Here is a 26,557-nt window from a genome sequence, read left to right as displayed (position 1 = left end):
CAGAAATAAAGCTTTTTCATTTTGCCTTATTGTTTTGGATGGTACCAGAGTTTAGAAGTGGAAATGCGTGCGTTGGTGTCTTTTGGAGTCGCTACGCTCATCTGTGTACTGCTTCTCTTTAGAACTGGTTAGTACTGACCTGTCCAGAGAGGATGCTCTCCAGCAGTGCCTTAGTGGCACATACACAGGTTACTTCAATTGTATTTCAGCTGTGCAAGACACAAATTTTGTTTGAAGAACAGAAAACTCAGTTTAGTTATCTGGGCATATCATGGAACAAATAGAGATCAGTTCTTAAGGTTATTTCTACTACAGGTTTCACTCACTGAGAAATGAGTCTGGAAAGGTACTAATGATCACACTGTTGATCTTTTGTATTTATGCATTTAGTGTTTTGTGGGGGGGGTTTTGTTTTGAGTCCTGGGTTATCAGCTGGAACTTTCTGAAAGAGTGGCTAATAAAAGCAAACCTAAATAGTTAGTTTATGTTACCAATTGTCACGTAGAAGAGCTAGGAATTTTTATAATTGTAGGATAGCCTAAGAACTAGGCTTCAGAAAAGCTTAAGTGCTAGGGGCATAGGAGTTTACACCACCCTATGCCCCACCCCCCCCCCGTAAAATCTATTGAAAACATTTTGTTCATCTTAGGCTTCTATTACATGCAGCTGCAAAGATGTTTACAGATCAAGAAATGGCATAGGACTGTTGCCACATGCAGTTTTTGCTGTGTGTCCTTTTTGCATTAACTCTATTAAATAAAAGATCTTACTAGTTTCATTATATTTGTCAAACCACCTCAGAGTACTGGACAGATTCAAAATACAAGTTTAAGTGGTCATAGTAATAGGCTACTAATGTAAATGTGGGCAAAAAAAGCATAGATGTCACTCTTACTTCTTCAGACAACATCAGTTTTCATTAGAAGAATCTAATCTAATGTGAGACCTGATCTTACAAACTGAGTCAGTTTGGAAAGTAGCTAGTTTGCTGATGTTTCACTGTTGTTTTTACTCAAGGCATAAATGAAATGAAGGTAGGAGAGACTTGAGAGTCACAAATTGTAGGGTGTTTTTTTTGTTGTGGTTGGTTGGTTGGTTTTATTTCTAGGCTTTTTGTTGTGATCTTGAGTAAGCCAGTGAGCACTCTATGGCTCACTTCTCCATTGGTAAAGTAAGTGCAAGATACATGCATTCAGTAGAGGAATAAGCCAGGTCTTTGTTAGAAAAGGAGTTGTAAAGTACCGAGCATAACAAAAGTAAATTTGACTGCTTGCTGACTCCGGTCATAATTAAATTTTTTCATAATGCAGATAGAATTATGATTCCTATCTCCTGTCTGACTCTCTTTTTTCTGTCTTTCCCTCCCCCCTACCATGTTTCCCCTTGCCCTGCATGAACTATGTGTTTTTCTTTCTCCAGTAGTCTTAAGTCTGGGAAACATTGGTGTTCTCAATGAAGTGTGCCTGCAGACAGAAAAGATAAATGAGATAAAACAGCTTTGTCTAAAACTGTTGTTGGAAATTTTATTGGCTTTTTATATATATGAGAATTTATTTTCATCTGTTTAATAGCATCTTTGAATTGTTGTTAAATTAATACATAATTTTTTGTCTGTATCTGGTTTCAGATTTGGTACTTCAGTGTGTGAAATTCTTCCTTAGGGGTTCAAGGAGTGAATGAAATGAGTTGAGATCAGAATGATCATATCTAGAATATTAATTGAAAACTATTTCACTATTATAAATGTAACAGAATTTCTGCATGCCTTGTTCAAGATCAGCATTTGATACCTGGGTTGAAGACAGGTGTGACTGCAGGTAACCAATAAAAGGAGAGAGTCATCTAATCCGAACTGGTTTGCTGGTAGGTGTATTTGGAATGTTGTGCTCCAGACTTCTCTACTTTTATGTGTTACTGTTTGAAGTGTGTGTCCCCAAATGGTCAGGTCAGACATTGGACTAGTTCTCCTGAGACGGGAAAGCTGCATCAAATTTGAATTACTGTATTTATAGGTGACTTCTGGCAACTTAATACAGCTACATTACAGTTTGCTTTGGTTAGCTTCTTTGTTGTTCTGTGTATTTTCAAATTATCTTGGAGGTTAGAAACTCCAGAAGTGATTTTAATACCTAGATACTAAATGATAAGCTGCACAGGAAGGTATATTATGTGTGTTTACTGTGAAGTCATACTGTACTATGTAATTAAAAAACACAAATTATTACTTGTAAGCAGTCTTTAATGCTTATTGAAGAGGTTTAGATGCACAAAAACTCCAACTGTTTGGTATATGCCAAGCAGCACTAGTGTTTGGGGGGACAAGGAAGTGTTCTGTTTATTTTTTTCCTAATAGGGTTTCTTAAGCTTTTAGGTTTTGTTTTGGTTTATTATTTTCAGAAAAGAATAGGGCCAAGGAAATCAGTTTTCTGTCTTTGTAGCAAAAATGATTGAGGTGGGGAATGCTTTAATGTTGTCAACCTCTGCTAAAGATTAGAAATTTTCTTTTGAGTTTTGGGATAATCTGTGACCCCTTAAGGGGTTACTTCTCCCTGTTGGTCCTTGTCACATATGACTGTTCTCTTTGGTTGTCAAATGCAGACACATGAATTTTGCAAATCATGTTTATGTAAAATGTAATTAGTTCTAGGCTAAGCCATTTCAAGCTTCAATAGTTCTATTCCCTTGAGGATACTCTGGCACACTAGACATGGATTTTTCTCAGCAGTCTGACCTTTTTAGTTGATGCAGTACTCAACTTTGTGATGATGACACTTTGTGTTTGGTTGGGATAACTGAATATTCAGTAGAGCTATCCAAACCAGCTGTGGGTTATAAATATACTCTTAATTCATTTTCCTGGATGTTTAAAATAGATACTCAGTCACTAAATTAATGGGTAATCCAAATAGATGAATGAGTAGAGATTTTTCACAGAAAATTTCTACAGCTCAAATGCATGTAACCCTGGCTTCATGTGACCAGGAAAACTTGAGAACGTTATGGAATAAAGTTTGTTATATGATTTAAAGTAATGTTTAGTAATAACTTGATTACCATCAGGTCAGTTGTCAAAAAGCTTAGCGTGTATATGAGCAACCACAAAAATTTTTTTTCTTTTTTTAAATAGAGAATAAAATGTTTGCAAGTGCTGCAGGATGTTCACTGAAATGTTTTTAAAGGGATGGAATAGTACAGATCTCCATATTTTCTGTACTAATACTCATGGTATGGAATTTGTAATACTGAGTATAATTAACACTTGTCATCTGTAATTGAGTATGGAAGTCTGGAAATATTTAAATAAAAATTCACATTAGGAGCTTGGTATTGTTCATAGAGCAGAGGCAAATTTTGTCTTCCTTTCTTCTTAATACCCTATCCAAAACCAGTGTGGAGACAGCCTCCTTGCCCTGTCCCTAAAAAGCCTGAATAACCAGATGAAGCTGACTTCATGGGACACCTTTGTCACCCTCTGGAAGGTCTGCCTGTCCATTACAGCAAGTCCTTGACACCCGGAAAACCCAAAGCTGTTCTGTTGCATGTTTTGGTGCAACAGCCCAGATATTCCTGTGACTGTTTTGTCAGGCAGTTGAAGGAGCTGAGTTTAATAAAGCACTGATCCTACTAAATTCGTATCTGGAGGTTAAGCTCCCTGATCTAGCTCAGTGCTGTAGTTGTACAGGTAATGTAAGTTGGTATTAAAAGGCTGGTATGCAACATGCTAGTCTTGAACTTGTTCTCCCTTTGCCATTCTGCCCCTGTCTTATGCTGGTTTAAGTGTAAGAAGCAGCTGCATGGTTAATAGCATCAGAAAACTGTTCTGGGCTGAGGAGTTTCTTACTTGCTGGCTTTTTTGTATTTGCTGTGTTAAACTAAACGGTTAGCTTTAACGTGTCTGAGGCCCCTGATCTGAATTCACATGTAACCTCACCAGTGCTTGCATCATATTGTTGCTTTATTTCATCCTTCATACACAAATATGACTGTGTACCATGTCATGTAATATTAACACACTTTATGTGGAGTGGATGCAATTTTGTTACTAATGTTCATTCAAAAACATTGATAGGAAGAATAAATGTTTAATTTTTTTTTTTTTTTTAAAGAACCAAGTACTTGACAAACCTGATATCCTTCTACGGCAGGGCGACCTGCTTATTGGATGAGGGAAAGGCTGTGGATGTTGTCTACCTTGACTTTAGTAAGGCCTTTGACACCGTTTCCCACAGCATTCTCCTGGTGAAACTGGCTGCTTGCGGCTTGGATGGGCACACGCTTCACTGGGTAAAAAACTGGCTGGATGGCCAGGCCCAAAGAGTTGTGGTGAATGGAGTTAAATCCATTTAACCAGCCAGTGGCCGGTCACGAGTGGTGTCCCCCAGGGCTCGGTTTTGGGGCCACTCCTGTTTAACATCTTTATTGATGATCTAGACGAGGGGATTGAGTAAACCCTCAGTAAGTTTGCAGATGACACCAAGTTGGGTGGGAGTGTTGATCGGCTCGAGGGTAGGGAGGCTCTGCAGAGAGATCTGGACAGGCTGGAGCAATGGGCTAAGGCCAACTGTAGGAGTTTCAATAAGGCCAAATGCCGGGTGCTGCACTTGGGCCACAACAACCCCCAGCAGCGCTACAGGCTTGGGGAGGAGTGGCTGGAGAGCTGCCAGTCAGAGAGGGACCTGGGGGTGTTGATTGACAGCCGGCTGAACATGAGCCAGCAGTTGTGCCCAGGTGGCCAAGAAGGCCAATGGCATCCTGGCTTGCATCAGAAATAGCGTGGCCAGCAGAGACAGGGAAGTGATCTTACCCCTGTACTCGGCACTGGTGAGGCTGCACCTCGATTACTGTGTTCAGTTTTGGGCCCCTCACTACAAAAAGGACATTGAATTACTCGAGCGTGTCCAGAGAAGGGCAACGAAGCTGGTGCAGGGTCTGGAGCACATGTCGTACGAGGAGCGGCTGAGGGAACTGGGGTTGTTTGGTCTGGAGGAGGCTGAGGGGAGACCTCATCGCCCTCTACAACTACCTGAAAGGAGGTTGCAGAGAGCTGGGGATGAGTCTCTTTAATGAAGTAACAAGCGATAGGACAAGAGGGAATGGCCTCAAGTTGTGCCAGGGAAGGTTTAGACTGGATATCAGGAAGCATTTCTTTCCAGAAGGGGTTGTTAGGCGTTGGAATGGGCTGCCCAGGGAGGTGGTGGAGTCCCCATCCCTGGAGGTGTTTAAGAGTTGGGTTGACATAGCGCTGAGAGATATGGTGTAGTTGGGAATGGTCAGTGTTCGGTTAATGGTTGGACTAGATGATCTTCAAGGTTGTTTCCAACCTAGATGATTCTGTGATTCTGTGGATTTTCCCATCAACTGAATGATTACTTTCAGGACATTCCTCTGGTCCTCCTTTGCTTTTGTTCAAATATCTTTGTTTGCCAGAGTACATAACTGAGTTGACACGAGTGTATTAGCATCAGGTGTGTGTCAGCACCTCAGAAATCAATAGGGTATATCGTGCTTTGCTGCTTGTTTAAGGTGCCGCTGATACAGATAAATACAACTGTGCCACTTAAAACTAATGTGACATTATTCCAAAATTTATATCTACTTGCACTGAATTTTGAAAGTGTGGCAAGAAGATACTAATGAGAAAAGAGAGTCATATATGGTAACAAATGTAAGGTGTTGCATTTGATCTCAAAACAACTCGGGCAAATGGAGTATAGCGAGATCTTAAGTCTAGTGACTATGCAGCAAGTACAGTGAGAAAAGAGGGATATGTTGAAGGTTCTAGAAAGGAAGAATACAGCAAGAATTAATACCATTTCAGGTTACTTTTTATGATCAAACCCCCTTTCAAAAGTATTTCTATTTTTCTTAACGTTTATTTCTTTGATTGGAACTACATAAACCATCTTGTGTTTGTCTGCTTTCTGCTTCCTGTTCCTTGGTCAATTTAGCAAAAACTTAAGTCTGGCAATCTCTGACTGCAGAGCTTGTTCTAAGCAAGCTTAAGTTGAAGAATAATCTATGCGATGGTTGCCTGTGTGTTTGATTATGAAACATGTAGTTTGGGTAATACCTCGGATAATTTTTCTTACAAGTCTTTACAAGCTTGAGACATATGACAAATCTTTGCCTAGCAGCAAATACAGAAAAGTAATTGTCTGCCCATTGACCCAAGAGAATTTAATCTGCTGCTATACACTTTTACTAGAGTAAATAAATCTTACTCTATTGTATGGTTGGTATAATAAGAAATTGACTGCCATAGAAATTTATTAGAGAGTGACTGCTTATTGTTGTAAAAACGTGAATTACCTGCATTATCTAGGGTTCTTAGCATATTAATGCAGTGGGTTACCAGCACTGAAAACACACGTTTTGATTTTTCTTTTGTATCTAGTAATTAATAGAATATTAGGTTGATAAGTTTGCTTTTCAGTTCCCATCATTCCCCAACATTAGTTTCTTTAGGGAAACATTTAGCCTCTGATGAATGAATAACTGTCTTCTGTGCGGGGGGGGGGGGGGGGGGGGCGGGGGCACAGTTGCTAGCAAAATTTATTGGCAGTAGCTAACTAACGTCTATGGAGTAAGCTACCTTTCCTTAAAGAAGGATGCTTGCGAAAAATAGTTCTAACAGTAGGTATGGGTAATAAAGTTTTGGTACATTGTAGCTTTTACAAGAAACTCTTTTTGTAGTTTTTGTTCTTTTTTTTTTTTTTTCCTTCTAATGTTATTTTGAAGATTTCTTAGATTCAAATTTTTGTCTTCCTTCACTTTAACCTTCCTATTGGGATTTCTGGTTAATTTTTGTGATTGTTTTTGTGGAGTCATTCAAAAGCTATCAACCATTGTCAGTGGTCACTCTGTGACTATCTGCATTGGCCACTTTTCTTCCCTCTCTCCTTATTTAATTGAGACAGCCTCGTAGAAAATAATTTTTACATGCCAGAGGTGCTTATGTATACCTTATGTATGAGGCAGTGCTTTTCAGGCTGCTGAAGACCTGGACTAGGCAGCCAGCCGTATGTGTCCCATGTGCATTGGGTGCTGTTCTCATCCATCTCACTTTGTTGGCTCTCGCCTGCCTTTAACCGGTTCCATGAAACAAAAACCTGGGGGCAGATGTCATGGATGGGAAAGTGCAGAAACCTCTTTAGTTGCTTCTGCTACAGCCAGAAGAGTTTATGTCATCAGTTCAGTAGTACTGAAAATCAAATTTGTGTAGATGATACCCGCTCTGTAGGTGGAAAATGGTAAAATGCTGTACATGTAGATCATTGTTGAAGTTATTCATGTATTTACATAACCCTTTTAAAATTGTGTACTTTCCTTACCCCGTTTTGTTTTTAATTTTTATTCTCAGGATGTCTTGCTATTTACGGAGTTTATCTTTGTCACAGCCTGCTCGCCTTTCCAAATCCCACACCGCCTTCAGTTTGCACAAACTGTACAGGTGTGGCAAGGAGGCAAAAAGAAATCTGTAACTTCAGGTATAAGAGTCCACATTTAATGAGGATTCCATGACATCTGTTGTGGATGACTCACTTTTCATGTCACTGAACTGATAACAGGATATTAAACAGTCAGAGTAAGAAAGATGGTTTCTGTTCCTGTTTGCTTAGAAATGAAAGTGAGAAGGAAGATGATGTGCAGATTAAAATTGTTGATGTATTGATTTTAAAAGAGAATGACTTAAGAAATATTTTTTTCTATTTTGAAAAAACAACAAAACACACCAAAACCTATGAGAGTTAGGTGTGCCATGTACCCCCACTTAACGCCTCTGCTTTTGGCACAAAACTTGAAGATCGGGTGTCCCTTGGTTCCTCGTGTTTGCAGGGTGGCTGTTCCGCCGCGCCGCCTCGCAGTGCCGCGGCACGGGTGCACGTTTCGCGAGGAGGACGACCCGCGGCGGGGTCGCTGACGTGCGCGACGTCACCATCGGGGACGCGCTCTATCGCTTCCCGGGGCGCCTGTTCTATTTTTAGCCGGTTGCTGGGCAGATTTGCACAGGCCTCCTGGGGTGGTTCCGCCTCGCGGTTGCGGATTGGTGTATGCAAATCAACTGTGCCGCAGCCAATCCCGAGCGGGTATGCAAATTTCACGCAGTTCCCGGCCGTCAGGCAGGAGAAGCGAGACTCTGCCGGGCCGAGAGCTAGTGAGGGAGCAAAATGGCTGCAGGGCCTCCCTCTGACACTCGCAGAAAGAAAAGTCATAATTTCATGTGGAAAACAAGCAAATAGTCTTCCTGCCCCCAAAATTTATGAAAAGTTTCTCCTAGGCTTCAGTTAGCTGAATTGATGAAACAGCTGGTTCCGTTGCATACTGAAGACCTGCCTCCTCCAGTCTGAGGTGAGGCCCTTGGTGGGAGTTCAGCCCTGACTTCTGTGTGTGGAAGGACTGGTCTGAGCAAGGAACAAACAAGCAAAGCAGCAGGTGCACTGCCTCTCCTGAGAAAGGATATCTTCCCTAGAAGAAATACTGATAATGCTTTCTAAAAGAGGAGGTTCCCTTAAACAACTAATCAATGGCTATTTTGGTTCCATTTTAAATTGTTAATCTTTTGTTACTGAGAAAATGTAGCTTCTGCAAAAAACCTCTGAAAGGCACTTGCATGCATGACACTTAACATTTTAATTCAGCATCACCTGTTTTGTTGCAGGTTTTCACTTCTGTTTCTTCTGGCATTTGAGAAGCGACCTCAGGGGACCGCTATTAGCATCAGACAGCTCACCTCTTGAAGTCTGATGTCACCAAGTTGCAGGTGTTTGAAAGCCGAGGTTACATCACTACAGTTAGCTGCCTAGTTTAGAAAATTCTTTACAGAATGTTACGGGTAAATATATTTTTATTATTAGAATAGTGTTATTCTACATTTTATCTAACAGAAGACTTGTAAAGAGATCTGCCTTAAAAGGATGCAGTTCTGCATACATTAGTGATATCTTTTTACAGCTGTAGCCTGTTGAATTTTTACTCGAAATTCACTGATAAAAGGAAAAAATACTGTATTTTATAATGCATAGAAGAGCCTCAACATGAACACAACATCTTTTTTTTTTTAAGGATTTTTTCCTCAGAGTTTCTCATATTTTTTGGTCTGCATGTACATGAACAATTAATTCAGGTTGTTCAGGTTTTAAGTTTTGAATATTGGCAGTTGGGTAAGTTTTTAATTGTAGATGTATTCTGGCAGTTAGTGTCCACTTCTATGGAATTATTAGCTCCTCATATTTAAGGATAATGGTAACTGTTAATCCTGTGCCAAAGATGGAACTGTAGTATAATATTTAAACTGTGTATAATAAAAATATTCCATAAATGTATCTTAAAAGGCCCAAATTCAGCTTTATGTAAAATTTAATAAATCTGTTTTTTACAGAAAGAAATATACTTAGTGCTTTAGCTTGTGCTAAAAAAAAAAATCAATCTGTAAGAAAGCTGAATTTTGCTGTTACAGATATTTCAAACACCAGTACTTGTTTAGTGTTTGGAGATCTCACAGCTGAATCAAAAGCTTATGTTTTGAGTTGCTGATAAAAGTTGAAATCTCTAACACTTGTGGGAAGTATCTACTGCTGTTGCTCTGAGTTCTACTCAAACAGTTCTGGTTTAATGACCTAAATGGCTGTTAAAACTTAGTTTATAGAAAAAGACAAAACTTTTCTTAAAGAATGAGCTTAATCTCCACATGCTAATGAGCAGATGTTTTTAGGGCACTTGTGTTGCTTGTATGAGACTAACTAGAGTATGTATTTTAATTGAAAGTTGTCTAGGAAAGATTTGCACTTGTTTTCTGTTCCATCTTCAAAAGTACGCATCTTATGTGTAGTAGTTATCAAGGCATAAACTGATGAACTCTGTAAGGGCAATTCTGCAAAATCACCAGCAGATCAAAGATTTTAGTTGTGTAAATGGACCTGACAGTCCTATTTTTCCCACAAGGCATGGCAGCCTTATGGGAAGAGAACTCTGAAATTACTAATTCAGTATGAGGAACTGGTTCATGAGCCAAAGTCAAAGGTGGTATTATTTTCTGGAGGTAGAGAAGGCACAGGACAACTGCTCAATTCATTGTAATGCCAGTGACAAGAGCATAGTTCAGGTTTGTACGCGAAGTTGCTGATCGCGTACAGTACACAAGACTATATGACCTGTTTGAAACTGTAGTGTGAATTTATTCTGCTTTACCGAACCTGTAACCATACATCTGGGTATTTTTCTTGGGCATAGATACATGTGTGGACTTAAATGTTTTACTGAAGTGGTTCTTCAAAAGGCAGTTTGCAAGGGTGGGGAAGAATGGCCTCTACTTTCAAGGCACAAATCATACTGCACTTGTGAAAAACCACTGATTTTGATGCTCCTGTTAGTACACTAGAAGAGCACAGGCACTGCACAGTACTTGAAGAAAGGTTACCAGCTGACATACTTGAACCCGGGTTGGATCTCGGCAGGTTTTTTGATTCAACATTTAGCATCACTGAAATTTGGTAGTCTTAAAATAGCCTAAAAATGCTTCTGCATATTAAACACCAAATCTTCATTGCGTCTGTGCACTGTACTCGTGGGTTACCGCTTTTGTGCAGCACCAGGTCTCAAACTGAAAACCCTTAACTTCATTCTTACGTCATTTACCAGCTCTTTGGAAAACTTTAAGTTAACGCAAACCCGGCTCGCCTGCGCTGTGGGCCCCCCGTGTTCGTATTTGTGCCCTGGCCGACTTCTTGCTGCCGGCCTCCTGGGGCTTTGTTGCTGGGTAGAATTTAAGGAGCTGCTGTCTGATTGGCTGCCGTGCAGCTGCTCCCTCCAGCCAATCGGATGAGGGCTCGAGTCCGTTCCCGCGCAGGGCCGGACCTGCGGCTGGCGCGTCCCGCGGGGTGCGGGCGCGGAGGGGGCGCGGGGCCGCAGCGGGCTCCCCCTCGGGTACGCCTGCGAAATTACAAGGCTCTGCGCAAGGGAAAATGCCGGTTGTTTCTTAAACCGCGAACCTCGATATTGGATATTAAACACGGGGGAGAGGGGGAATAAGCTAAAGATTTTCTCTAATCACAAGTGGACCTTTTTTTGCTGGATGTGCGCTAGGTGAAATAGGACCGGATGGTGATGTAGTTTTTTCTCAGAAAATGGCACATTCTTCTTTCACTTTGTTCAGCCAACACTAACATAATTTTAGCCTAAAACGGAGGAAAAGTCAAATCATCTGGTGTGCTAGAAGAAATATTATTTGCACTTGCCATATGTCCTCTGCGTTGTTTATTACATTTTAAAATAAAGGCATAGTTGTATGTGGATCTCAGTAGGCTGGTGGTGTGTATCTTGCATTCAGTCAGATCAGTAGACTTGTATTAGTGGTAGAAAAAATTGGCACGTTATTTCAGTGCATGTTCTGTAAGAATAGATCACAAATGGTTATTTTTTTCTTCTTTGAAAATAGTTTTTAAATTTCTGACAACTTGTATCAACATTGCTTTAGAAAAGGATTTCAACTGAAAACTGCTTTTTATGAACCGCTACTTAAAAGGTAGGTTCTGTTCACCGCTTTCATTCTCTGGAACTCTCCATCTAGAACAAAATACTCCTGACCATTTGCTGCCTCGCTTTCCTTGGTTTGGCTATGCTACATTTAAGTAGACTTGCATATTTTAGCACTTGATTTTCATGATCAAAGGCTTTACTTCCTCCATGTAGTTTTTATGCTTTGGCAAATGTCTTATGGTTATGGTGCTTTTGGCTAGCACTGAGTGCATGCCAGGAACCCTGTGCCGATGCTGTTCTAGACCGGTAATACCATGCAAACCCCATTGTGCACTGTTTAGATTCCAGCTTCCCCACCCCCCCTCCCCACCCCCCCCTCCCCACCCCCCCTCCATGTTTCCATGACCTTCTCTTTGTCTGCTGCCTGTTACCAGGCGGGATTCGGGCAGCTGCTTACTGATTGGCTAACGTTTCAAGCAGCTCTTGGACGGCTCATATGAGTACACGATTATAGGCTAATCCATAGCAGCTAAACTAACATTTTGCTTTGTTGCTTTAGAGCTGCGATCTCTCTACAGAGTAATAATAATAAAGATATAGAGGGAAAACTAATTGGCTGAGGAATCCTTCATGTATTCCTAGCTGCACTGCCACATTTTGGGTTTGCCATGGTAGCACACATTTGGTCATGAGGAAGAAATCTCCAAATATTATTGAAGGGAGGTGCCTAATGGTGTGTTTGTGTGTCTCATGCTGAAGTATATATGACTTTGAAGCTTAAAATGAAAAAGGGAATTTTCATAAATTGTACCTAAACAAATAGACACAATGTTTGTGTGTGTTGGTTTCAAAATTGCTTATGTTTAAAAAATCAAAAAAAGCAACCCAAAACCTACTACCATATTTAAAGCATTTAACCCTTACACACTTATCTCTGCATGCAGGAGTCGTTTTTGTGCTGTTCTGTACAAATGCCTTTCTTTGAAATAAAAGATGCCCATTGGCTTGGGGCCTGGGCCACTCATAGCCTTCTTATGACTTGGTCACACAATGAGTAAAAACTGAAAATACCCAGGCATCAGTTGAGGGAAGTGCATAGCAAATGTAGCTAAACTTTGTGTTAGTTAAGTATAAAGGGAGGCTACCAACATACATTCATTTAGAACACTACTAGTTTTAAATGTTTTATTTGTGCAAAACTGAATTCTTGAAATCTGCTCTGGAGTTGCTCTCTTTGAAAGACTGGAAGGCAGTATTTATCAGGTGGCTGCTGATTGGCTTGCCCCGGTATGACTAAACCTGTCTGGACTGGTTACCGATTTATTTGTTCTTTCTTTCACTCGGCTCTCACATGGAGATGCATTACTTGGCTGCAGTGTGCTCCCTTGTGGATATGGCTGGAAACGCTTTAAGGCTGGTCAGCAGTGATACCTGATATTTAGCTGTTAACCAGCGTTTAGTGTTCATCTTTTAATCTCATCTATGCTTATAATTTTGTCACTTACAGTAGCTTTTATTGGATATTCTTTGGTTGCAAAAGATTGTGGGATTGAGCTGAAAATACGCATGAGTTACTCATAACCGTCTAACAGTGGCATTTTGAGAAGCCTTTTTTTTGTACAGGTTCACTGTAGAGCTGTATTAGAGCTTTTTTTTAAAACTAGATTTTGGGTAATATCCTAAGATATGAAGTAAACGTAAATTTGAAATATATTAGAAATTCAAGCTTATTCAGTATTTTTTTTTAAAGAAAAAAAGTAAGGATGCATCAATATAAGGGTATTCTGATGTTTGATTTTTAGGACTGCTATTCTTGGCAAATTTAAAAAGGAAGTGCCCTTCATTTTACTTTGTATTTACTGTGTTTTATATTAAAAATATGAGTGAAAGACTGCTTAGATGATTAAGGAAACCAGAGCAGAAAAATACTAATTTGTTTTATCTGTTATGATTGCTCAGGTGATTCACTTACGAATTTGATTTTAAGTTGTCTGTGAACATTTTATTAATCTGTTAGTATATCTTTTGGTTAGAGGAAAGGTAGAATTGTGAATTTTGTAATATAAGAATTTTTTAATTCTGGGTAATGCTTATAAAATGCTTATAAAAGAAAGCACTGTAGTCTGGGAGATCAAACTACTTGTCTGTCTTAATTTTAATATAAAGGCCTTGTATCCTTGTACTACGTTAACAGAAGAGTCTCACTAGCTAGTCACCTATTAGGATCTCTTGGAATTGTTCAAGGTTAGCCAAGCCTGGAATCTTCTATTTTTTTCCAAATGGCTCTGCAAGATATATGGAAAGATAAAATAAATGTAAATTGATGGACCAAGAGTATTTCTTCTTTACGAAAAGAGAGACTGCTTGGCTCTTACATTAGCACAATATCTGTTTCTAGCTAGAAAACCTCATTATGTGGCTTTGCATAATAGCAATAATACAAGATAACTGATGTAAAATGTATAGTCAGACTATTACTACATAATGTTATGGTGTGACCTCAGTGATCTTCACATACACGTGTTTGTGCAGTATACGTAGAAACTTGTATTCACTTTTTCTGAGGACAAACAAAATTTAAGTGTGTTTGTTTTCATAGATAACAGTTAAACCAGTTTTCTTTAAAATGGGCTAAATGCTGCAGTCTTAGGGATGCTGTAATCTGGTAATTTTTACCTTCACAATTCTTTCTGAACTTTTTTTTAAGAGTCAAGATGGATAGCACAGATGAACCTCAGAAGAAGGTCTTTAAAGCACGAAAAACAATGAGAGCAAGTGATCGACAACAACTTGAAGCTGTCTATAAGGTTAAAGAGGAGCTGTTGAAGACAACTGAAGTTAAACTGTTAAATGGAAAGCATGAGAATGGAGATTCTGATTTAAATTCCTCTTTAAGCAGTACAGACTGTATGGAGGACAAGAGGGAAGTTAATGGCCTAGTGGACTTGTGTGCTAACTCTGAAGAAGGAAGAACAGCTTCTGATGACATTAGTGAAGCCAAAAGCCCTGAAAGTAGGGCAGGGGACATAATCAATGACATAGAACCCAAACCTCTAACGCTGCCTCCAGAGAATGTTACTCCTGAGCAGGATAAAAGTACTGATAGTGCTTTAGCTTGTGAAGCTGAAAATGGAGTGCTTGGTAGCAATAAAGATAACTTCCATGAAGAAAATAATACAAAAGATCATTTGGACCAAAGAGAGAGTAACATCCCATCAGAAGGTGAAAGTAAATCAGTTTGTGATATTAGTGACTCTTCTGAAGAGAACGGAGAAACAAATGACTTAACAATTAATTCCAATTCATCTGATGAGGAAAAGAGGACTGAAGAAGTAACTGTTGAAGACACTGTTGGAGAAGACGCCATCTCTAGCAGTATGGAAGCTAACCAGGAACCAAAGGACAAACAAGACGGCACTGCAGGTCTTTCAGAAACCACTGTTCAGAAGACAGATGAGCCAAGTGAAAGTACCTTGGACAATACTGACACTATGGAAACAGATGAAATTATTCCAATTTTGGAAAAACTGGCCCCTGCTGAAGATGAACTGAGCTGTTTTTCTAAAAGTTCTCTGCTTCCAGGGGATGACACAGTCCCAGATTTAGAAGAGAAAATAGACAACTGTTTGGGTTCACCATCCAAGCAGGAAAGCAATGAAAGTCTGCCAAAAGAGGCTTTCTTAGTACTGTCTGATGAAGAGGATCCCTGTGATGAGAAGGAGGAACATGCTGAAGTGCTACTACCAAACAAGTCAAGTCTTCCAGGTAAGAGTTTTAGAAATTGGTAGTTTTGATTTAAGTCCATGTTTTTGTTCATTTCTTAAAATGACACACTTGTGACATGTTTCTAAATTAAAAAGGCAGTCTTACCCACCAATTCTGTGTTATGTAGTCTACAGTTTTCATGGATGGAATTTGAGGCCCAGAAAAAAAGAAAGTTTAACACCAAAAAACTGTCATGTTTGGTATCTGGTTTGTTTGGTTTGGTTTGGTTTGGTTTTTTTCCTCATGCTCTTTGCAAACTGGGGTGGCGTGGTGGTGGAAGAAGAGGAAAGATGAGTAATTGCCAGAGATGGAACAGAAAGATTTGTGGGAATAGAAATGTGTTCATTTACTGTTCTTGAGCAGAAGAAAGCATTTCAACTTTCTTTTAATGCAAATAGATAGCAAGAATAACATGCTGGTAATCCAGGCATGCCACAAGTCCCATTTGTTTCAAATTTATTTTTTTCACCAAAAGACAGTATTAGGAAGTTTTCAGGAAAAACACAAGTCATGGTTTTCATGCTGTATACCTTTTATTCATTTAACTCATAGTGGTTTTTATCTAAATTTTATCTGACTATGCTAACTGATTAACATTCGAAAGTGTAGAAGGCTGGTAGTCTCTTCATGTAGTTAGCAGAAGATTTTTTAATGTTAAACTGAATGGATGTCTTATGTATTATTGTCAGTTTTAAAAGCATATTTATTTTTTTCACATAGGGCACTCATTGCACCTTTGCACTTCTGAAAATAGATGAATAATTTACAGATAAACTGACACTGCTCTTTTATCTGTAATTAAGCTGCTTCAAATTATCATAGTTTCTTTTTTTCTTTTATTTTTTTCCCCATTGTATAGCTTTTTACGAAATTATGACCATGCTAACACAAATGTGTTTAAACATGCTTGACTGGGTAGGAATCCCATAGATTAAACAAGATTCAGGTGTCTTTCAGTCTCTGCAAAGTTAGTAACCATAGTTTCTCAATTCTTGTTTCACTAATGATGAAACTCTGTCTTTCACTAATGTGTGGTGGCATTCTGTCTCTAAACAGCTAGAGAAAGGGAGCTAAGAATACATCTCTTTAGCCATGTTTCAGACTCTTCCTCCTTTTCTGGTATTTACCTTTAAATTTGTGCCAGTTAAACAGAGAAAAGGCAGGTTCCATAGTTTCTTCTAAGAATCTAAGTGTTAGGTGTTGCTGACATTGCAAAAGTGATACCACTGTTGTGCAATTAGTCATCCAGAAACTATTTGGAGGTGGGGGGTGGCAGGGAGAAAGAACATCGTGTGTACTTGTGTCAAAATTTATAAAACGTGCATCACAAATTGCTCATCCTTGTTCTTACCACAGTTTAAGGGTTCTTTCATTGAAGATGAATGAAATCAGCATAGCAGGGTTGGTTTTCTCATCTTAGCAAAGGAGAAAACACACTGTGGTCACAGATGAGTTTTTGCTCTGGAGCAGAAAGACAGAAGTGAATATTAAATACTGGACTACAGTTTGCAGAAGTCTAAAATTATTGTATCCAGCAATATTTTTTTCAAATTTTCAGTTTTGGTGACGGGACAAATTCTCTTGAGTAGTTGTTTTATTTATTGGCTATAACAGTTTATGACTTTTACAGTTGCATGACTGTAACTGGGACTGTTCTTGAACTCTGGCCACTGTGAAGTACGTTCTGTCCTTGACCAGCAGTCACCTGTTAATTTCTGTGCTCTAAGCTTCATAAAGCTTGCCCATCAAGTTGCAGAGAAGGGAATTTTTCTGAATAGTACATTCTCTGTGAAATATTTCAAGCCGATCTCTTGGGGACCAATTTTGTACTAAATTTAGCATGATATTAATACACAAAATTTTGCAGTCCTTTCACCAGGATCAGTCTTTCAATAACAAAGATAATAGCAGAGAGGTTGCAGGAACAGGAAACAATTGTATGAGAAAACAGGTAGAGTTGTCTTTAGAAGATAGAGGTTAACTTTTGGAAAGAGTCTGAGAATTAAATCTGTGGAGATGGTATGGAGATGATTTGAAGATGGTATATTGGAGGCACAGGTACAAACTGCTCAGTTAAAAAGTACAGTTTTCAAAAAGCTCAGACAAAACCTAGCATGGCTAAACAACAATGTAAATAATGCTACTTAGAAGATGGGCAGATTAATAGAATCTTTTTCTCAAGTAGAATTTGTAAATATAATAGCTGTGTTGGCACTTAAGATTTTTGTAATGGAAGATCATACATTAGAAAACCTTCGAGCTCTTTGGGTAGATAAACAAGCATGTGACAAGGAAGACCTGATTGATGTGTTTGAATTCTTTTGGATATCCAAACACAAATAATTTCTTACCAAGAACTTTTGGAAACTGAACTGTCTTCAGATAAGATGGAAAGTCCTTATGGAGGAAATAATAATTTGAAGAATGGAAAGTTTATCTACGATGATCTGTTCCAGAGACTGTGCTGTGCAACAGAATTAATAATGTACCTAAAATGAAGGGTGACTAGTGAGGTGATGGTTTGCTGATGATACTGTGAAGAGCTGTAGAAGAATCTTAAAGTGCTGAATGACTGGGGTATAAAAATAGCAGGTGAAACTCACTGTGCTTAACTACAGAGTGGTTCAGATGAGTATGAAAATGTTCATAACTTGATAGAAAAATAGAACTGACTCATCACTCCAGAACGATTTTTCCAGGATTATAGTAGGTAATTTTGTGAAAACATTGATACAGTAACAGTTGAAGAAAGCAAATAAAGAATGCTAGGAATAAATTAAGAAATTGAGGAAAACTTCACTATGGGACACCAAGCTCTTAAATGTTTTGTATAATTCTGTTTCCCCTCCCCATATCAAAGAAGATTTCACAAAACTGGAAAGAGTACATGAAAGAGCAACAGGAAAGATGATGAAATTGCAAAGTAATTTGATGGGTTTTATTCCAACCTCCTACGTAATGCAGGTCCAATTATATCAGATGGCTCGGGGACCTTGGCAGTTTACTTTTATACATTTCCAAGGATGGATATACCACAACTTCTTCTTGGGTAGCCTAATATTTAGCCAACTTCAACAGTGAAAAACTTTCTGCTAAATTGGAATCAGCTGTGTTCCAACTTGTGTCCGTTGCTGCTTCTCCTGTTGCTGTGCATTTTAAAGACTAGTGGCTTCATCTTGTCTTTGCCATCCCATTATGTAGTGAAAGTCGGTGATACAATCTCCAGTTAGTCTTCACTTGTTAAGGCTGAGCAAATCCAGTTCTGTCATCTGCTGATATAGCACGTACTTCATCCCCTTGATCTTTCTGGTGACCCTCCACTGGACTTGCTGTGATTTTGTCAGTGCCTTTCTAGTACTGGGTATCAAAAAACTGGACATAGTGCTGCAGATGGGGGTTTCTCAAGTGCTGAACAGAGAAGAATCACTTCCCTTATCCTGCTGGACATATTTCTTGTTAATACAGCCTGAAATGCTGTTGGACTTACTTCGCACTGCTGACTAATGTTCAAATTGTTTTCCACCAGGAATCAGGACCCTGTTCTACAAAGTTCTGTTCTAGCCAGTCAACCCCCAGCCTGTCTTAATGCATAGGATTATTCTATCCCAGATGCAGGACTTCGCATTTGCACTTGCTGCACTTTGTGTTGTCCCATTTTTCCCAGCCTGCCAGTGTGCCTCTGAATAGCAGCTGTGCTCTGTAGAATATTTGCCATTCCTCCCAGTTTGTATCTGCAAACTTGCCAGGTGTGATCTCCTGCCCACAGGTCCAGTTCATTAGTAAATACAATAAACTGCATCAGCCCAGTATGGATCCCCGAAGACTGCCTCTAGTGCTAAGCCACCGGCTGGACTATATTAACCACTGATATCAATTCTTCAAGCCCATCATAAAAAGCTAACAGGTCTGTCAGGCACGATTGGCCCTTACTAAATCCAAGCTGACTACTCCCCATCACCTTTCTTTTCTTTGTGAACCTGGCAATGGCTTGCTATGAAGAATATTTTTTGATAACTCCCTAAGATGTCAGGTGAGGCCAACCAGCCTGTAGTTTCCATTAATCATCCTCCTTGACTGTCTTGAAGATGACTGTGACATTTCCCTTTTCCCAGTCATCAGGAGCTTCACTTAGTTGCCATGAAGATGGTAGAGAGGGGCCTCACAATGCCACCGGCCTACCTTCCTCAGCACTCTTGGGTACATCTCATCTGTTCCTGTGGACTTCTCTATCCACCTGGATTAAGTGTGCCCTAGCTCTATCTTCTTGACTGTGGGATAGCACTTCAATTATGCAGACTCTGCCAGGGTCTCTCCCTCTGCTCTCAGGAACCTAGGAGGGAAACTTGCCAGTGAAAAATGGAGACAGAAAAGTTAAGTACCTCAGCATTTTCCACGTACACAGCCATTAGGTTGTCTGGCCCAGTGAGTAGTGACTCCACAATTTTCCTTAGCCTTTTGCTGCCATTGTAGTTGTAGAAGCCCTTCTTGTCCTTTACATGCCTCCCTGGCTTCAATTCCAGTTGGGCTTTGGCTTTTCTTATTCCATTCCTGCACCACTGGACAAAGTATTCCTCTTGCTTCCTCCTTCTGTGTAATTCTTTTTTACACTAGACCTCTGTCAGGAGGTCCCTGTTCACCCATACCAGCTTTCTTCCATGCTGGCTCTGTGTTCTTCTGCACATTGAAATGAACTGTTCTCATGCTTTGAGGAAGCTGTCCTTGAAGAACAACCAACTCTCCTGCATCCTTTTGCTTTCCAGGGTAGCTCCCTTTGGGATACTACCAAGTAGGTCCTGAATAAGGTGAAATACGCTGTCTGGAGTGCAAGGATTGTAATGATACTTGTTCTGGTGACTTCTTGCAGGATTTTTAATTCCACAGCCTGCAGGTTGCTGCAGGTGAACCTATTCTTGACCTTCATGTGCCAGACCTATTCTTCCTTGTTTGTGAATAACAAACCAAACAGAGCAACTCTCCTAATTGACTCATCAATCGTTTGTGTCAAGAAATTGTCTCCAGCACACTCCAGAAACCACCTGTGTTGTGCCAAATCATACAGCCCTTCCAGTTAAGGTACATCCAGGAGTCAGTCCTAAGGCCTGCAATTGTGTGAGATGGCTCTATTGACTTTCTCTCCTTGATCAAGTAGTCTGTAGTGAGAGCCTTGCACAATATTGCCCGTTGCTTTGTTGCCTTGTCTTTGCCCACAAGCACTCAACGGGCTCATCACCTGTCCCGTGGCTAAGCTCTGGGCACTGCTCTGCATAAAGCACAACCACTCCTCACCCTTTCCAGCCTGTCTTTCCTGAAGAGGCTGTTGCAACGCTGTAGTCGTTTAACTTATCCCACTAAGTCTCTGTAATCCAAATGAAATAATAATTTTTCAGTTGTGTAGGGACTAGTAGCTCCTCTTGTTTCTTGTGCTGCATTTGTTTACAGGTACTTGAGATGATGAACCCTGAGTCATGATGCTTTCACGAAGGACAAGCAAGCACCTTCCCTGTCATGCTGTTCCCCAGATGTTTCCTCACTGCCTCCCATACCTCAGCTTCACCTTACGACAACCATTCCTTACCATGCCTAGTTTCAGCTCTTCCTCAGTAGGTTATCAAGCCTGCTTGCAGAACAATTGTTCAAATTTGTCAGATGGATTCAGCCCCTGCTCAGTAATTCTTGATAATCAGAGATTACCACAGTGAAAGGTGTAAGAACCTTGCCTGCAACACCTGTCATTCAGTGAGGTGTTGATCTTCTGGATGCATGCACTTTTACTAGACCTTTTTTTTTTGTCCTAGTTCATTGTGAGGATTGGTGATAATGCCACCTTGGGCCTTTGTGCCCCTCGCCCTTTTCTGTAGAGATCCATTGTTGCTCTTGGTATGCTTAGAATTGATTCTGGTAGGGTTGTTGGTGCCCATGTGGGTAAAAAGCAAGAGGTAATAGGTTGAGGACCAGATGAGCTTTGGTAGCCTCTTTGCAACATTGGGGATCCAGGCCCTCAGCAAGCAGCTAATGTCTTGAGGCCTCAGGCTAGGTGGGTACCTCCTGTGTGGGAAGGAGTCCCTAGTCTCTCCTTTATGCAGGGAATTGGTTCTGGATGCAGGTGGCTTTGATGCTTCCATTAACAGAAGATTTTCCTCTTAATGTGTTCCATCAGTGCTGTATCTGTTCAGTAACTGCAGATTTGCAGGTAGAGAGGGAGTCTTCATTCTGTTGCTGGAAGTCATAGGCTTCTTACCTACTCCATTTTAAAAATCTCCTTTTGTTACTATTTTGAATACAGCCTCTAGCTGTCCCTATTTCCTTGCACTGTGGGCTTGGGTTTTTGTCTGTGCAGGGTCATAGTTTATCCCCTCTTTGTCCATTCTGTACAGTCAGCTCATCTCCTCCTACAGCTTCTTCACTTTCTGACTCGGATCAGAGAGAGAACTTCTAGGCAAGGATGGACTGTATTTTAGAGTAGGATCTTTCAGCCTGAAAAAGAGATGTAGGAGAAATGTGACAAAGATCTGTAAATGGTAAGTGGTGTGAAGAATGGATATTTGCTATCTTTTCCTCTACAAGAACCTCATGTATCAAATGGAGGAAAGGAAAAATATGAGAGACAGGATCAAGGCATGTAAGGAAGAGGTGGTTCTCCCTGTGGAGAACCTATGGAGCTCCTTGCTAGCAACACTGTGACTGCTAAAAGTTTACCTACATTCTTCTTCTGTGGAAGAGGAATTTTTTTTGAGGGCAATCAAGCACAGAAACCCTAAGGCTCTGGAGGTCTTCCACCAGCAATTTTTCAGAAAGCTGAGAAAGTTTTCTGGGACTGTGTAACTATGTTCTTTCCTCATATGCTCTATTTGCTCATCTACTGTTGATGTGAAAGTGTTGGACATAGGATCCTGGATTAGGTGAACAGTTGGTTTTGCGTAGTGCAGCTGTTGCTGTGTTCTTTCTCATACCTGATTTGTACACTCTCAAGTTTGACCAGGCGAGTATGTCTACCAAAGCAAATCTGAAGTCTTTCTCTCAGAATTGCTAGCACTTTGGGTGCCTTCTAGACACCTTGATTCTAGGCTTCTTTACAGCAACAACGGCATTTCATGCCCTCCAGGGATAGTTTGAAAGAGAGTTTACTTGTTACTAATCTTTGTTAAGGGAGTCTGAAGCCAAGCAGCACACTCAAGTACAACCTTTTAAGAATAAAGTGCAGTTAACATTTAAAAGAATGTAGCTTGTCTTCTAGAAGGTAGTGTTTGAAGAGAACTTCAGAGCATATGAATGGCAGATAAACAACTAAACATGAACTTTTGTTCCTGTGTTGTGATAGAACTGGCTGTCAAAATTACTGAATTCACAAACAGGAAAATAAGTTTCACTTAAATGTCACAGATGAAACCACTTTTCTGCAATAATTTTCTATTTCTGGTTTTTACTTCAAAAAGGGATAATGGAAGGCTTTCAGAGAGTTGCTGCAAAAAAATATTTCAGCATTTCAGAAACAAACTTTATACTAGAAAGCTTAAAAGAGCATAAATTTTGTTCATCCAATGGAAGATTAAAGAGGTCTACAATATCTGTAAACGGCAGCTGAATATATGGTGGAAAGAGATTTCTTTATTGCAGCAGACAGAGACACAACCACTGCATTTTTGATCCACTGGATTTTTCCAACAAGAAATTGGGCACACTTCTGTCCGACAGACTTTGGAGGACCGTTTAATGGATGTTGGATTCATTGGTTGTAATCTTGAAGTCCTTTATGGCTTTTTTCCCACTAAAAATGTGGTAATAAATAACTAAAGAAGAGACTATTGTGCCTTGTGTTTGAATCACTTTATAATTTTTTTTTTAATTTTTTATTTTATGATAGGCAGGAGGACTTGTGACCAATAATAGAGTACAGGTTGGGAGGGACCTGAAGGTCTCTAGTCCAGTCTCCTGCTCAAAGTAGGGTCAGCTGTGAGATTAGACAAGGTAGCTCAGAACTTTATCCAGTTAGGTCTTGAAAACTTCCACAGATGAAGACTGGACAACCTCTCTGGGCAGCCTGTTCCAGTGATTCTCTTCATGCTGGAAATGTTTTTCATTCCATCAGTTGGAATCTCTTGTTTCTGCTCACATGTGTTGTCTCTTATCCTTTGCTGTGCACCTGTTACAATGAGTCTGGATCCATCTTCTCAAAAGCCACCTTACAGGTATTGAAAAGCTGTTTTTAAATCTCCATTAAGATTTGTCTTCTCCATGCTGAATAAGCCCAGCTCCCTCAGCTTCTCTTAGAGGTTGTGTTTCCCAGCCTCTTAGCAGTCTCTTGCTCCTCACCAAGACATGGCATAACAAGTGCCAAGGGCAATAATCACTTCCTATGCTATACTGGCTCTGTTCCTGTGAATGTAGCTCAGGATGCTGTGGACCTCCTTTACTGCCAGGACATGCTGTTGGCTTGTGCTTTGCTTGCTGTCTATGCAAGTCCTTCAAGCAGAGCTGCTCCCCAGCCATGTGTCATTGCAAGGGCTCTCCCTTCCCAGGTGCAGAACTTCTGTATTTGTCCTTGTTGAATTTCACAAAGCATTTGTCATGCTATTTCTCCAGCTTGTCTAGGTCGTGATGATTCCTTTGAAAATACATGAATCTGTGATTTCTTCCTAAACAAAAATAGTCAAATCCTGTCATGTTTCACAGGAAGAATCTGTATTTCTGTTTTATAATAACTTTTGGGTAGAGTTTGATCAAGGATTTGCTACTTCGAAAGGCTATGCATTTCTGCTTTCTTGTGATAGCTGTCTGTGCACATCAGTTCTAGCCAATCTGTAAAGAGAATGTTGCAGTTACAGGATTGTGGAATAGTGAGAGTATGACTGTGCAGTCCAGAGTAACTTGGAAGTACTGTTCAAATGCTTTTAGGATTACTCTCTTTAATTTGCACTTACATGTATATTTTGGCAGAACTGACATCCAAATACGCATCTAGTCAGTCCCTAAGCAGATGTATGTGCTTGCAGATGTAGAAATTATTAAAAGGTATTTTCAACTGTTTAGTGATAGGTAAACACCTAATAAAAAAAAAAAAAGATAAACACCTTTGTGTTCAGATCCATGGCAACTAGTGTGACTTAAGGTAACTGTGTGATAAATACAGTGATAATGATATCATCAAATTACCATTTTTTTAAAGGATTGCATTTGTTGCTTCTGCCTGTCTAGCATCACGATAACAAGATTGCGTCTTAGTGAAAAATAAGCTGATAGCTAACTGTAAAATTATCTCCATATTATGGTTTGAGCCTTCCTAACTAAAGAGGCTTAAACCACTTTTAGTTAAATGAGCTAAATTTGTTCACAGAGTGATGGAAGTTTGTAAGGAAGGGACTTCCTCATCCCTGAAATTACTTTTTTCTCTACATAGAACTCAGAAAATTCAGCATCTTTCAGCTGAATATTAAAATCTGTAAATTGTGGAAAAATTACTCTTGAACTTAATAAACTACTCCTTTACATTTTTAGGTAAATGAGTCCTATTTTATTGATAACAATTACATGATGCTTATCTATAAGTCTTAAAAAGCACATGGCATAGGCACTATGCTATTTTATCACCTTAAAAATAAATCAGATTGGTTTTGAAGAATTTATGTGGTATGGATATTATTCCTTGCATAAATTAACAAAATGAAAAACCTCATCATTTCAGTTTTTGGTTTTCTGACACCTTGCTTTTTCTGATTTATTAGGTGACTTATTTCAAATTATTCAAATGTTCTTCATAGTAGAAGTTAAATTTAGTGTTAAGAGAGCAACAAGCATATCTTTGCAGCCAGAACTTCTTCTAAAAAAGCTAGTAAACTGCTGTAATAGCAAAATGAAAATAGGAAATCGGAGAAGTGTACAGATCAAGATGTACCATGGCAGTGCTGACCTGTTATATTCTAGATAGATTTAATGTAATCTTAAAAGTAATAGTTTTACATTGTATCTAGCAGGCATAGGAGGTGGCAAATACAGCCTGCATGAAACACATGATGGAAGTTCATGGAACATATAATAAAAGCTTTCAGGAAGTGTTAGCAGTTTTCATTTTAACCTGTGTGTATTCTGGCGTGTTATTTCAGATTTTTCTTTATTTAAGAATTTCCTAAAGTGTATGTTTTTAAATGATTAGTCTTAAATTGTGATACTTTGTATTAGGAAGAAACTTGAAATGAAAATTCGTATTTGTTAAGAAAAGAAGAATCTAGGCTGTTTCTACCATAAAGATTATGGGTGAATTTGCCAATTGTAAATAGAGAAGCATATTAGCATTTTGTTACTGAAATTTTTATACTTTTTTCCTAGGTGAAAAATAAACTAAAATAACTTATTGGGAACTTTTAACTACATTAAAAATACATTGTTTAATTTCATAGGTAACTTTGAGGCATTCTGTTGATATTTAAAGCTAAGCAAATCCAGAAGTGAATCTTACTGTGTTATATGGTAGTTCAGATTTTTGCTCTGAAGGTATCCTCTGATTTTTTTTTTAATCTCTGCATTCCCTCTGTCATACTTATTTCTCTTGCCTTCCCCAACATGGTTTTTCAGAAGTATTCTGAGTTTGCTATTCAAAGTGGGACTCTTAAGAGACTTTTGTAGGTCAGCATAAGTAACACATGGGGTTTTTTCTTCTGTTTATAGAAGAGGTGGAGGAGGAGAGAAGAAAGGAACGTGAGGAGGATAAAGGAGGAGAAGAGACCCACAAAGAAGAAGAGAAACACACAGAGAAAAGTACGTAATGTTAAAATTATTATGCTTCACTGGTGGTACATACTAGAAACACAGAATCATTGACGTTGGAAGGGATCTTTGGAGATTATCTAGTCCAAACCCCCTGCTCAAAACCAGGTCAACTAGAGCAGTTAGCTCAGAACCATGTCCAGACAAGTTTTGAGTATCTCCACAGGTGGAGACTCCACAACCTTCCAGTGTTCCACTTTTACTGTTTGACTACCCTCAAAGTAAAAAAGTTTTGATACGTTTGAATGGAATTTCCTGTATTTCAATTTGCGTCCGTTTTTCTTATCCTTTTACTGGTATTCACAAAGAGACCTGGTCTGTCTTTTTTCACTCTCCACCCATCAGGTAATTTATGCACATTATAAAATCTCCCCTGACTGTCTTCTCCAGTTGAGCAATGCCAGCTGTTATTTCCTCGTATGATGGATGCGCTAGTCTGTAAAACGTGTTGGTGCCCCTAACTGAACTCTATCTAGTATGCACATGTTTTTCTTGTATTTAGAAGCCCCAAACTAGACACAAGACTCAAGGTTCAGTCTCACAGTGCTGATTATAGGGT

General features: G+C 39.5%; 1 protein-coding gene across 19 annotated transcripts in view; it reads left to right on the top strand.

The window, feature by feature from the left end:
- Positions 1–26,557, top strand: part of ATF7IP (activating transcription factor 7 interacting protein) — a 112,160-nt gene that overhangs the window by 39,048 nt on the left and 46,555 nt on the right. For 13 of the 19 annotated variants that reach the window (XM_074826854.1, XM_074826858.1, XM_074826853.1 and 10 more), the window contains 2 exons: positions 14,183–15,240; positions 25,900–25,989. In XM_074826854.1, coding sequence (XP_074682955.1) covers positions 14,183–15,240; positions 25,900–25,989 — 1,148 coding nt within the window. Of the gene's footprint in view, positions 1–8,129; positions 8,350–8,659; positions 8,834–10,978; positions 11,522–14,182; positions 15,241–25,899; positions 25,990–26,557 lie in introns of those variants that run through there. The other 6 variants (XM_074826845.1, XM_074826848.1, XM_074826851.1 and 3 more) reach the window with 6 other exon arrangements.

This window comes from Strix aluco, chromosome 5 (genome assembly GCF_031877795.1).
Source record: "Strix aluco isolate bStrAlu1 chromosome 5, bStrAlu1.hap1, whole genome shotgun sequence".
NCBI lineage: Eukaryota > Metazoa > Chordata > Aves > Strigiformes > Strigidae > Strix > Strix aluco.
The sequence above is the reverse complement of the archived record's forward strand: the minus strand, read 5'-3'. Positions and strand labels throughout refer to the sequence as shown.